The sequence below is a fragment of the Cryptosporidium hominis genome, assembly GCF_000006425.1.
Source record: "Cryptosporidium hominis TU502 chromosome 6 CHRO016147, whole genome shotgun sequence".
Classification (NCBI taxonomy): domain Eukaryota; phylum Apicomplexa; class Conoidasida; order Eucoccidiorida; family Cryptosporidiidae; genus Cryptosporidium; species Cryptosporidium hominis.
Genome location: NW_667245.1, coordinates 1437 through 12022, shown reverse-complemented (window position 1 = coordinate 12022; position 10586 = coordinate 1437). Strand labels below are relative to the sequence as shown.

Sequence of the window (10586 nt, the reverse complement as noted above, 5' to 3'; positions counted from 1 at the left end):
GACTCTGGTGTTTTCATTTTCAAATGGAAATATAATCTTTACGTCATGCCTTCATGGTTGGTGCTTGGATATTACAGGAGGAAATATGCTTAAAAGTATATCAACAAAGTTAGATCTACCTTGGAATTCAAAAACTAGAAGCAATCTCCAGAAAGCCATTAGTTGTAATTTTTATTACAATTGTAAAACAAAAAAGGTTTCGAATACTGGGACAAAAAAAGACCAGCCAACAATGATGGAACAGTTTATTTTGGACCCAATTTGGAATATTTATCAAAATATATTTATCAACTTTAATGAAGAAAAAATCAGAAAAATTACTCAAGTTCTGGGAATAAATTCTTCTGAGATTGAATGCCATATTAGTGAATATTTAAAAATACAAAATGATCTAAATAATGTAAAGAGCTCAAATTTATTGGCATTTATTTGCAGAAATATTATGACAAACTGGCTTCCTTTGTCAAAGAGTATTTTTGAAAGAGTAATTAATTATATACCAGATCCAAATAAATCTAACAAATTGAGATTTCCATCAATCTATACAGAATTAATCTCTTCAAAGGTGGAATACGAAAAGCTAGATGACCTTGATATAGTTTTTATTTCAAAATTCTCAGCATGCGATTTGACAAATAATAGGCTAACTAAAGACAGATTAAAAGGTAATGAAGAGTTAAATGGCTTTGTTGGCATATCTAGAGTTTTTAATGGAAATATTAAAGTTGGAGATTCACTGTATGTTTCAAATCACCTCAATAATAACGGCAACAGTAAAGTACAAATTATATCGTTATTTTATCTTCTTGGTAGTGATCTAATTCCAGTAAATCAAGTAAAAAATGGTCATATTTTTGCATTATGTTTAAAAGAAATACAAGATGAAGTGAATATTCAAAATAATGATGGGATTATTGGAAGAATATCATCATTGGACAGAACATTGACACTCTCAAATTATCCCAATTTTCCTGCATTCAACTCTTTATACAAATCAAATACTAATTCTTCCTTATCCTCCATTATTAAAGTTTCAATTGAGCCAAAAAGAATTCAAGATCTTCCTTTAATGCTGAGAGGGCTTGAATTATTATCAAGATCAGATCCTTGTATTGAAATTGATACTTTAGACACTGGTGAATATATCCTCGGATGCCATGGAGAAGTTCATTTAGAAAGGTGTATTTCCGATCTGCAATTTGTATTTGCACAAATACCTCTATCTGTTTCAAAACCATTGATCGCTATAAGAGAAGGTCTGGTAAATCATATAAATTCTAACCAGGTTCAGAACTTTTGCCCTCATATACCTTTTCCACCTTGGAGTGGAAATACAACTAATCAAAACAAAGAAGAAAATAATGATCAACAAAATGAATTTGACCATCCAATTGAAAAAGACCAAAATGAAAATACTGCAAAGATACCATGCGAATTAGCCAGTATACAGATTAAAGCAGTTCCGATGGAACATGATTTGACTGAATATATTGAAAAAAACTTATCTCTGATTCTTGAAGTAGTTAATCCGTCTAATATCACGAATGAGTCTTACAAATATATTGACAAATTGGATGAGATTAACAAGATAATCCTATGTAAAAATGCTCCAAATTATAATGCTGGTTCTCTTGAATCTGATCGCCTTCAAGATTTTGTATTAATTGGAATTTTTGTTAAAAAAGGAAGTATTACTATATTGACAAGTAATGAAAAAAATCTAAAAACACTAAATTGGTCTTTAAAATGTACTTATAATTCTAATTATTATCCAGAATTAACCATTCCAGTTCAAAAAGATGTTATTGATCTCTATAGAAAAGTTATTAATGGAATCATTACAGGATTCGAAATTGCAAGTGTATCAGGTCCTCTTTGTGAGGAACCAATAAGAGGTGTTAACTTTATATTAAGTGAATTGGTTCTTGATAATTTTGATATTGAGCAACTTTTAAAAGCTGAACATCTTGAAAACCAAGAATTTACTCTATCCTTTAATAATATTCAGAAATCAATTAGTTTAATGTCAAACCAACTAACTACAACAACCAAAGAGTTGTGTAGAAAAGCATTTCTCCAAAGAGGAAATGTTCGAATATATGAAATCTATTTGAATCTTGTTATTTACTGCGAACAAAGTGTATTAGGAAAGGTTTACAGTGTTATTAATAAAAGAAGAGGAAATGTATTTAATGAAGAGCTTAAAGAAGGTACTTCAACTTTTAAAATTGAAGCATATATACCAATCATTGAATCACTAGGAATCAGCCAAGAATTGAGAAGTAAGGCAAGTGGTAATATTTCATTCAATTTATCTTTTTCACATTGGGAATTACTGGATGAAGATCCTTTCCCTGAATCAAGTATGACCATGGAAGAGTTTGAAGATGAAGGATTTTCAAAAGTTAATCTCTTAATTTCAAACAGTAATAGATATGACTACAATTTGCAATTTGGAATTGATAAAGACAATTCAAATATGAATGAAAGTAATAATAATTTACTTGGAAAAGCTTCTTTTGGCTTAAATTCATGTAATAATGATGATGAACCTAATAATAACAAAAATAGTTCGAATAATTTTGGTAATAACACAAATATTGCGAGAATGATCATCAATTCAATAAGGCAAAGAAAAGGACTTCCTACTCAACACAAAATAGTCATGGCAGCTGAAAAACAAAGAACTTTGAATAAAAAAAAATAAACTCCAATTCGTTTATTAATATTTTATATATAAACAAAAATTTTAAAATTAACAAACTAATAATAATGTAAAGACCTCAGTAAAACTAAACTAAAATGCATCTTTTGGTATTTCATTAACTAATTCACCATTAGAATGCATTTCATTCAAGATATCTAATCCTCCTATAAATTCTCCATTAATACATATTTGAGGAAAAGTTGGCCAATTATGGTATTCTTTGAGGCCTTGTCTAGTCTCTTCATTTTCAAATATATTGTAATGACCATAATTCTTTACCTTAATACTATCCAATAATGAAACAAGACCTTTTGCAAATCTGCAATATGGCTCCTCTTTAATACCTTTCATAAAAACCATTAAACTCTTAAAGTTTGTTAAAATCTTAAACTTTTCATTTTGGCTTGGGATACTTAAATTTTGGATCTTTATTAGCTCTTCAAGATTTGTATGTAATTCCGATGGGTTATAACCTGAAATCACTTTATAAGGTTTTAAGCTTTGACAAGTAAATAATAATATTGAAGGTAGCTCCTTAACATCAAATTGTTTTATTGCAGAAATTTCATTCACTCCAGAAGGTGAGATTTTACCAAATTTTACATTACTAAAGCTTTCTTGAAGGACACTCTCCAATTCAAGAAGGCTTCCATCTATTTCCTCCTTTCCAGAAAGAATTAATATTGCACTCAAACAATTCCCAAGAACAAAATCTGTGATTCCTACAAAAGAATTTAAAGTTGTTGACATTTTTTTGAATACAACCAAATTATTAATTGCAAACACTATATCAAGATTAACAATTACTTTCAAGTTTATACTGCAAATTGTTACTTAAAACACAATATATAATTTATCTATTTTTACCTTATTAATTCTATGATTAGTTACTATTTACAAGCACGACCCGCCAAAACCGTTTTGGCGGGCCTAGACTAGATTACAAAAGCTATAAAGCAATCAAACTTTGACTAACAATAAATGCAAGGTAATTTTTTATAAGAATGGTAGATAATTTAGGGAAGCCATTAACAAGAGGACAAAGAAAAAGAAGACTAGTGTTAGAGAGGGTGAAAAGAAAACAGGATTTGACCAGTTACTTATTAAGAGAGAAACAACTTGAAAATGCTAAAAATATAAAGAAAAAGTGCTACAATTTGAATAACCTGAAGCATGAGATTATAAATGCTTCGGAAGTTGACAAGGAAGAAGCATCTAGTCAAGAGCAAGGCAAGAAAAATAAACTTTCGAGGAAGAAGATACAAAATATTAAAAGGTCATCTATAGAATTTTACAGGGATGTTCTTCAACATCCTGATTTTAATGAAATTGACAGTATTAAGTCAAAGCTTATGGAAAAATTTGAAAATAATGATCATGGAAATGACCAGATTATGGATATAGTCAAGAACTCAAAGAAGGGAAAACAAAAGGTTAACAAATCTGTTAAAGTTGCTAAGAGTATTAAAAAAAGATGAATTATTTTGTACTCTTACATTTATTTATATCTATCTATATTATATTATAGAAAGCATAATATTTTTTTAATAATTCCATCTATTCTTTATTTCTTCTATTTTTACATACTTGTATTCAACCTACTTAATTACTTGAACAAATAATTATCTCTTCAATTTCAAATCTAATTTGAAAACAAAATCAGACAAAATCTTGTTAAGATAGTATTCCATCCAAACCAAAATACAACTTTTTCCAATGTATTCCACAAATGCGTGTGCATTTAAAGAAATACACTAGAATGCGACATCTAACCTCTTAATCCCAACCAAACGAAACCGCGAAATAGGCACATCAACATAGACGAAAGAAAATAGAATTCATGCACACAAATTACTCTCAAAAATACCTAAACTATCATTCTTAAACACTAAAAATTAAATAGTAAAAGCCCGTCCACATCAACCCAATTACATACATGCATGCATGCATACAAAAAGAACTAGGCGGGAGCCCAAAAGGGTCCATTAGCGGAAAGGGATATTTTCGCCAGTAAGTTGTTATGCGAAGAAAAGTCATTAGTCTGTCAGATTACAATTCCAATTTTCATAGGAAATAATAAACAGTCGTTTGAATTAAGTCTCTAGTCAAAACCTCTAAAAAATGAGATTTGAAAAGTTTACTTCTTCTTGGAAGTGGCTTCTTTCTTGGTAACAGACTTAATAACACCGACAGCAACGGTTTGCTTCATATCACGGACAGCGAAACGACCTAGAGGTGGGTAGTCAGTGAAGGCCTCAACACAAAGTGGCTTCAAAGGTTGCATAACAACCAAAGCAGCATCACCAGACTTGATAAGCTTTGGGTTTTCTTCCAAAACCTTACCAGATCTCTTGTCCATCTTAGCAGTGATAGTCTGGAATTTGCAGGAAATGTGAGCGGTGTGACAGTCAACGACTGGAGAGTAACCGTTCTTGATTTCACCTGGGTGGTTGAGGACGATAACTTGAGCAGTGAAGTCTTCACAGCCCTTAGCTGGGTCATTCTTGGCATCAGAAGCAACGAAACCTCTCTTGATATCCTTGATGGAGACGTTCTTAACATTGAAACCAACGTTGTCACCTGGGACGGCTTCTGGCATCTGTTCATGGTGCATTTCTACTGACTTAACTTCAGTGGTAACACCAGCTGGAGCGAAGGTAACATTCATACCTGGCTTGATGATACCAGTCTCAACACGACCGACTGGGACAGTACCTACACCACCTATCTTGTAAACATCTTGTAATGGGAGACGGAGTGGCTTGTCAGTTGGTCTCTTTGGTGGTTCCATAGTGTCGAGGGCTTCGACTAAGGTCTTACCCTTGTACCATGGCATCTTGTCAGATCTCTCAACCATATTATCACCAACGAAACCAGAAATGGCAACGAATGGGATCTTCTCGGTGTTGTAACCGACCTTCTTGAGGTAACCATCAACTTCGTTGAAGATTTCATCAAAACGAGATTGCTTGTATTCGCAGGTATCCATCTTGTTAATACCGACAATCATTTGTCTGACACCCAAAGTGAAAGCCAATAAAGCATGTTCTCTAGTTTGACCTTCCTTGGAGAAGGCACCTTCGAAACGATCGGCTGGGACAACCAATAAAGCAACATCAGCTTGAGAGGTACCAGTAATCATATTCTTGATGAAATCTCTGTGACCTGGGGCATCAATGACAGTGTAGTGGTATTTTGGGGTTTCGAATTGCCATAAAGCAATATCGATGGTAATACCTCTTTCTCTCTCAGCCTTGAGCTTATCCAAGACCCAGGCGTATTTGAAGGAACCCTTACCCATTTCGGAAGATTCCTTCTCGAACTTTTCGATAGTTCTCTTATCAATACCACCGAGCTTGTAAATCAAGTGACCGGTGGTGGTTGATTTACCAGAGTCGACGTGACCAATAACGACCAAGTTAATGTGAGTCTTTTCCTTACCCATGTTTACGCGATTTCTTTAAAAAAATGCAAATTACGACTTTTTCGAAAAAAAAGAAAAGATATATTATATCTGTGTTTTCCCTGTACGAGCTTATATCAGTAATCCTGGAGAAAATATAGCTTTTTATTGTTTTGGCAAAGTCCCCTCACTTAGTTCAATTATATTTGGTGTCTCCAATATTACATTATATTCTTTGAATACTTTTTTAAATACAGGATACTAATATATCATTTTCTGTCTCTTATTGAATTAAAATATTAGTTCCTGTCGCCATATTTAAATGTCTCTCTATAAGACAGCCGCCCATTCTCAATTATGTTACCGCTTAATTCACAGATTTGGTAAAATGGATGCTATTCTTCAGAATTCTTTCCTTTTTTTTAAATCACTCTTTCGCTACTATGTTTTCATCTGTAAAGAAGTTTGTTTTCTTTTTTCTCTGAGACTAAAGATTTTTAATATATTTTGTTTAAATAACTTATTTCTAAAACTAATTTTGTCTACTCCCCACAGATAATTGCCAAACCGCGCGCGCCAGACGATGTGTTTAGCAAATTGCATTTGTGTGTGAAACATTTAAGAAAAATATGAAGATAAGTTCAAAAAGACAAAATATAGATAAGAATAATAGGGATTCAAAGTGAGTAGTAACATGAAAAAGTTGAGTGGTAAACTCAAGGGGATACTGATATTCTTTAAATTCATTGCTATAGCGCCCACCCTTCGTATTTATTCGTGGGTAAAAGGAATATTATAGATAACAAATGCAATTTGAAAGATTGAAATAAACCCTTTCCTTACTATTTTGTTTCTATCGTTTAAAATTTATTTAATCAAAAATTGTATCAAACTTTTACTAGTGTTTTCTCAACGATACCCCAAATGGCGCCAACTTACTCGGTTATATTAAAACACATCTATAATTAATTCCAAATGTCATAAATGTTTTTTATACTCTCTCTTTAGTTGTTTCTCTTTCCTATTTTAACTTTTTCCTAATGATAACCCACCCAATTATCTTTTATTACTATCTGAGTTTGTTTAAACTAACTAAAAATCTCCTCATTTCTAAAAACTAAAAATGCACCGCAACGTTTGCCGCGCGCGGCAAGTTTGTTGAAATGCATGCTTCATGCAGAAAAGTACAAGAAGGCATACAAAAATAATAAAATAATAAAAACTAAATCCAATTTGGAAATAATTAGATTTAGAAGAGGTAGGAAAAAATTGCCACAACTAAATATTTAAGCTGGAATTAAAATCTGAGAATATAAAAAACTAATTCAAATAGTTTTCAGAGATCTAAATTATATTCACAATAACAAAGCTAAAAAGAGTTATTTCTAACTATAAGAGTTGGAGAATTATTAAAAAGACAAGAATTATTATTTGTAATTAGAAAATATTCTCCCTAAATTTTCCTATAATCTATGTGTGAAATTTAGATGACAGTCAAGAGAATACCAATAACAGAAACAGTTCTTTTATTACTGGTTCTCTTGATATTATCTCATAATGGAACTTCTGCCCTAAATATCTATTCTGCATTACCTGATCATATTGTAGAATGGCTTAAAAGGCATATTCTTATCGAGATCAGTAACGTAGATGGTAATATACCTCATGATTACTTGAAAGATGATCACCTAGAATATGCTCAAACTTGCAATTCAATTAATGGTCCATTTTGTAAATATCTTAATCAAATTTCTGACTCTTCCGAATTTGATCTTGATGTAAAAAAATATATTTATGATCATGAAGGAGGTATCGGATATTTTAATAAAGATTTCTTCGTTGGTAAAAGTATATTTAATTTATTCTTAATTCCAAAAATTACTGATCTAAATGGAGGATATGTATATGGTTCAAAAATTAAGGGTGTTTCTAGAACAAGGTCTGATGATACTAGTAAAATACAAAGACATTGTAAGCTAACAAGGAAAAGTTTATTCTACTGTATTAAAATTATTATAATGAGTTATTACAAAAGTTCCATTCGACAATTCACTGGGATTAGTTATATATCTAAATTTATCAATATTTGGAAGGAATTCTTAAGTCTTATAAAAAACAAAAAGTTATTCAAGTTTATTAAAAGAAAAGCAAGTAAGAGAGCTTCCAAAATGATGTATGAAAAAAGAACTCAGATATATACAATCATTGATAATTATAATCTTCCTCCATTACATTCGGATTTTCTCAATCAAGAAGACAAATTTTTGAAGACAAATAGAATCAAAGACGATCAAAGTCAATTAAAATATATTAGTCAATTTCACAGTAAAAGTACCTATTTTCAAACCAAGTCTAATCTACTTTTTGATGAATCTTTGAGTCAATTTCTAAAAAGTAGATATGTCAGGGTTAATTTTATCAATAGTTTAACTTGGATTCTACAGCAAAACAATCCATATTCTGATATTTGGCAAAATTGGAGGAATGAAAAGCTTGGAAAACACTATATAATTATTGATCATCATGAAAATTACAATTGTGATAAATTCTCTATTTCTCCTTTTAATGGTGCTAAGATTTGTTCAAATCTATTATTTGGTAATTTTTATGATCAATTTAGAGTGATTAGAAAAGCATGGAATGGAGTTTCTTCTATTATGAATTTCTCAATATTGAAACCAAATGTTCGTATTTTGCCAAGACAATTCTCTAGTGATGAAAATCTTTCTTGTAATTGGGAGGGATTGTGGGAAACTTATTACGACCAAGTTTTAAATATTAAATTACTTTCCAAATTAGGGAAACTTAAGATAATTAATGAAAAGATTGTTATTTCTCGTCTCCCTATTTCAATAAGTAAAGGTTTTATAAAAAGTCAAACTCATAATAAAATGGATGAATTAAAAACCATTACTATTTCAGGATATAATCATTCAAAATTATTATGGAAAGCAACCATTCCTATAAATGAATTTATAATAGAAGATAGTAATGAAATCAAATGGATCAATGCTTTAGACTATTCAGATAATATTCCATATTCACTTATTAATATTATTCAATTTGAAACAGATCTCACAATAGATAATATAGAACAAAGTATTATAGTAGGTCAATTTGAATACAATCTATTGAATCCAATTTTTAATTATATTCCAAGAACTGGACAAATCTATGAGAATTTGAATGTAGAAATAGGCCAAGTGGCTGAACTTAGCTTAGTGGTTTACATTAACAATAAAGAAAAGAGAAGAAATAATAGAATTCCTTCAATATCTATGACAACAATGTATGCCAGCAAAGCATCTCCTTTAGTTTCAATGTATAATATAGAGAAAAACAGACTACAATTAAAAGACAGAATCAATGAAAATACTCTTTGTATAATTAAAAGAAATATGGCAGAGATCACTAAAGATCAATAAAATAATAAGTTTAGAAGTATTTATTCATTTGGTGGTTGAATTAATGGTATTAAGGTGAGTAAATATTTATAAAGGGATTATATAAACTTAATAATTTAGATTTGTAAACTAAGTATTGATTTCTGAATAATTGAGAAATGATTTAATAGTTAATACATTCATTTACAGTTAGAAATTTAAAGTCTTTTGGCAAGATTGCGACTTCTTGTTCGCTAAAATTACCGAATATATCAATGCTAGTACTAGTACAGAGGTTAAGTAACTTTTTTGGAGAGTATGGAAAAGTATACAAGGTACCCAAAGAATCAGTGAAACTGATTAAATATTTGTTTTTTTCATTCAAAGTCTTTTTATTTGGAATCCAAATGACATTATGTACTTTAGTAAAACACTCCCAAGAGATTCTCATAGTTTTTTCATCTTTTAACTCAGTATGGCATTTAAATATACCAGTTTCTAATGTGGTTGTTTCTCCAGGCTTAATTGGTTTTATATGTGGAAAGTGAGAATTCCAGTAGTTGTTTTGAATGAGTTGATGTGAGCTTGAGTTTAGGCTTGAGTTTAAGCTTGACCATGCATTTTGTAATTCAAAAAAAAACAAGAATAAAAAAGAAAGCTTTTTCATTTCTATTATTTTTTCCTGTTTATTTTCTACCTTAAAGATAAAATAATGTTGCTGGTAGGTTGTTTATGTGTTTAGAAATAATTGACCAATTTATTTTTCTAAGTCACTTTTTCTATCTTTTCTTGTTAAATTGAATAAAGGAGCGATACTTTTTGAATTTTGTTTATTTTATGAATAAGCTACCCACAGAAAAAATCCCTCTCTTTCTCAGTCAATTTTTCTTAAGTTTAAATCTTACAAGAAGACTTTTGTGATAATTTACTCAACAATATTTGTAAAAAAAACACGTGTTTTTCCCGCCAATTGCATGCAAGTAAAAAAGTGGCAAATTGCATGCAGTGACATGCAAGGCAGTGATGTGGGGAAACAGTGTCAGTAATTTACGTGTGAATAATTTTTTAAGAAATTTGTAAGAAACAATTTTTA

The 10586-nt window shown here is 30.5% G+C and overlaps 6 protein-coding genes across 6 annotated transcripts; 3 read left to right on the top strand and 3 right to left on the bottom strand.

The window, feature by feature from the left end:
- The first annotated feature begins 85 nt into the window (after positions 1 to 85).
- Positions 86 to 2707, top strand: Chro.60456 (elongation factor-like protein). Its single annotated transcript, XM_661307.1, has 1 exon — positions 86 to 2707. One exon carries the CDS (start codon positions 86 to 88, stop codon positions 2705 to 2707), a length of 2622 nt encoding a protein of 873 aa, XP_666399.1.
- A 90-nt stretch (positions 2708 to 2797) lies between these two features.
- On the bottom strand, positions 2798 to 3457 carry Chro.60457 (thioredoxin-like protein). Its single annotated transcript, XM_661306.1, has 1 exon — positions 2798 to 3457. The coding sequence occupies one exon, from the start codon at positions 3455 to 3457 to the stop codon at positions 2798 to 2800; it is 660 nt and encodes a 219-aa protein (XP_666398.1).
- A 254-nt stretch (positions 3458 to 3711) lies between these two features.
- On the top strand, positions 3712 to 4185 carry Chro.60458 (hypothetical protein). Its single annotated transcript, XM_661305.1, has 1 exon — positions 3712 to 4185. The coding sequence occupies one exon, from the start codon at positions 3712 to 3714 to the stop codon at positions 4183 to 4185; it is 474 nt and encodes a 157-aa protein (XP_666397.1).
- Positions 4186 to 4844: 659 nt separating this feature from the next.
- Chro.60459 (elongation factor 1-alpha (EF-1-ALPHA)) lies at positions 4845 to 6152 on the bottom strand. Its single annotated transcript, XM_661304.1, has 1 exon — positions 4845 to 6152. The coding sequence occupies one exon, from the start codon at positions 6150 to 6152 to the stop codon at positions 4845 to 4847; it is 1308 nt and encodes a 435-aa protein (XP_666396.1).
- A 1445-nt stretch (positions 6153 to 7597) lies between these two features.
- On the top strand, positions 7598 to 9535 carry Chro.60460 (transmembrane protein). Its single annotated transcript, XM_661303.1, has 1 exon — positions 7598 to 9535. One exon carries the CDS (start codon positions 7598 to 7600, stop codon positions 9533 to 9535), a length of 1938 nt encoding a protein of 645 aa, XP_666395.1.
- Positions 9536 to 9677: 142 nt separating this feature from the next.
- On the bottom strand, positions 9678 to 10160 carry Chro.60461 (hypothetical protein). Its single annotated transcript, XM_661302.1, has 1 exon — positions 9678 to 10160. The coding sequence occupies one exon, from the start codon at positions 10158 to 10160 to the stop codon at positions 9678 to 9680; it is 483 nt and encodes a 160-aa protein (XP_666394.1).
- Positions 10161 to 10586: the final 426 nt, after the last annotated feature.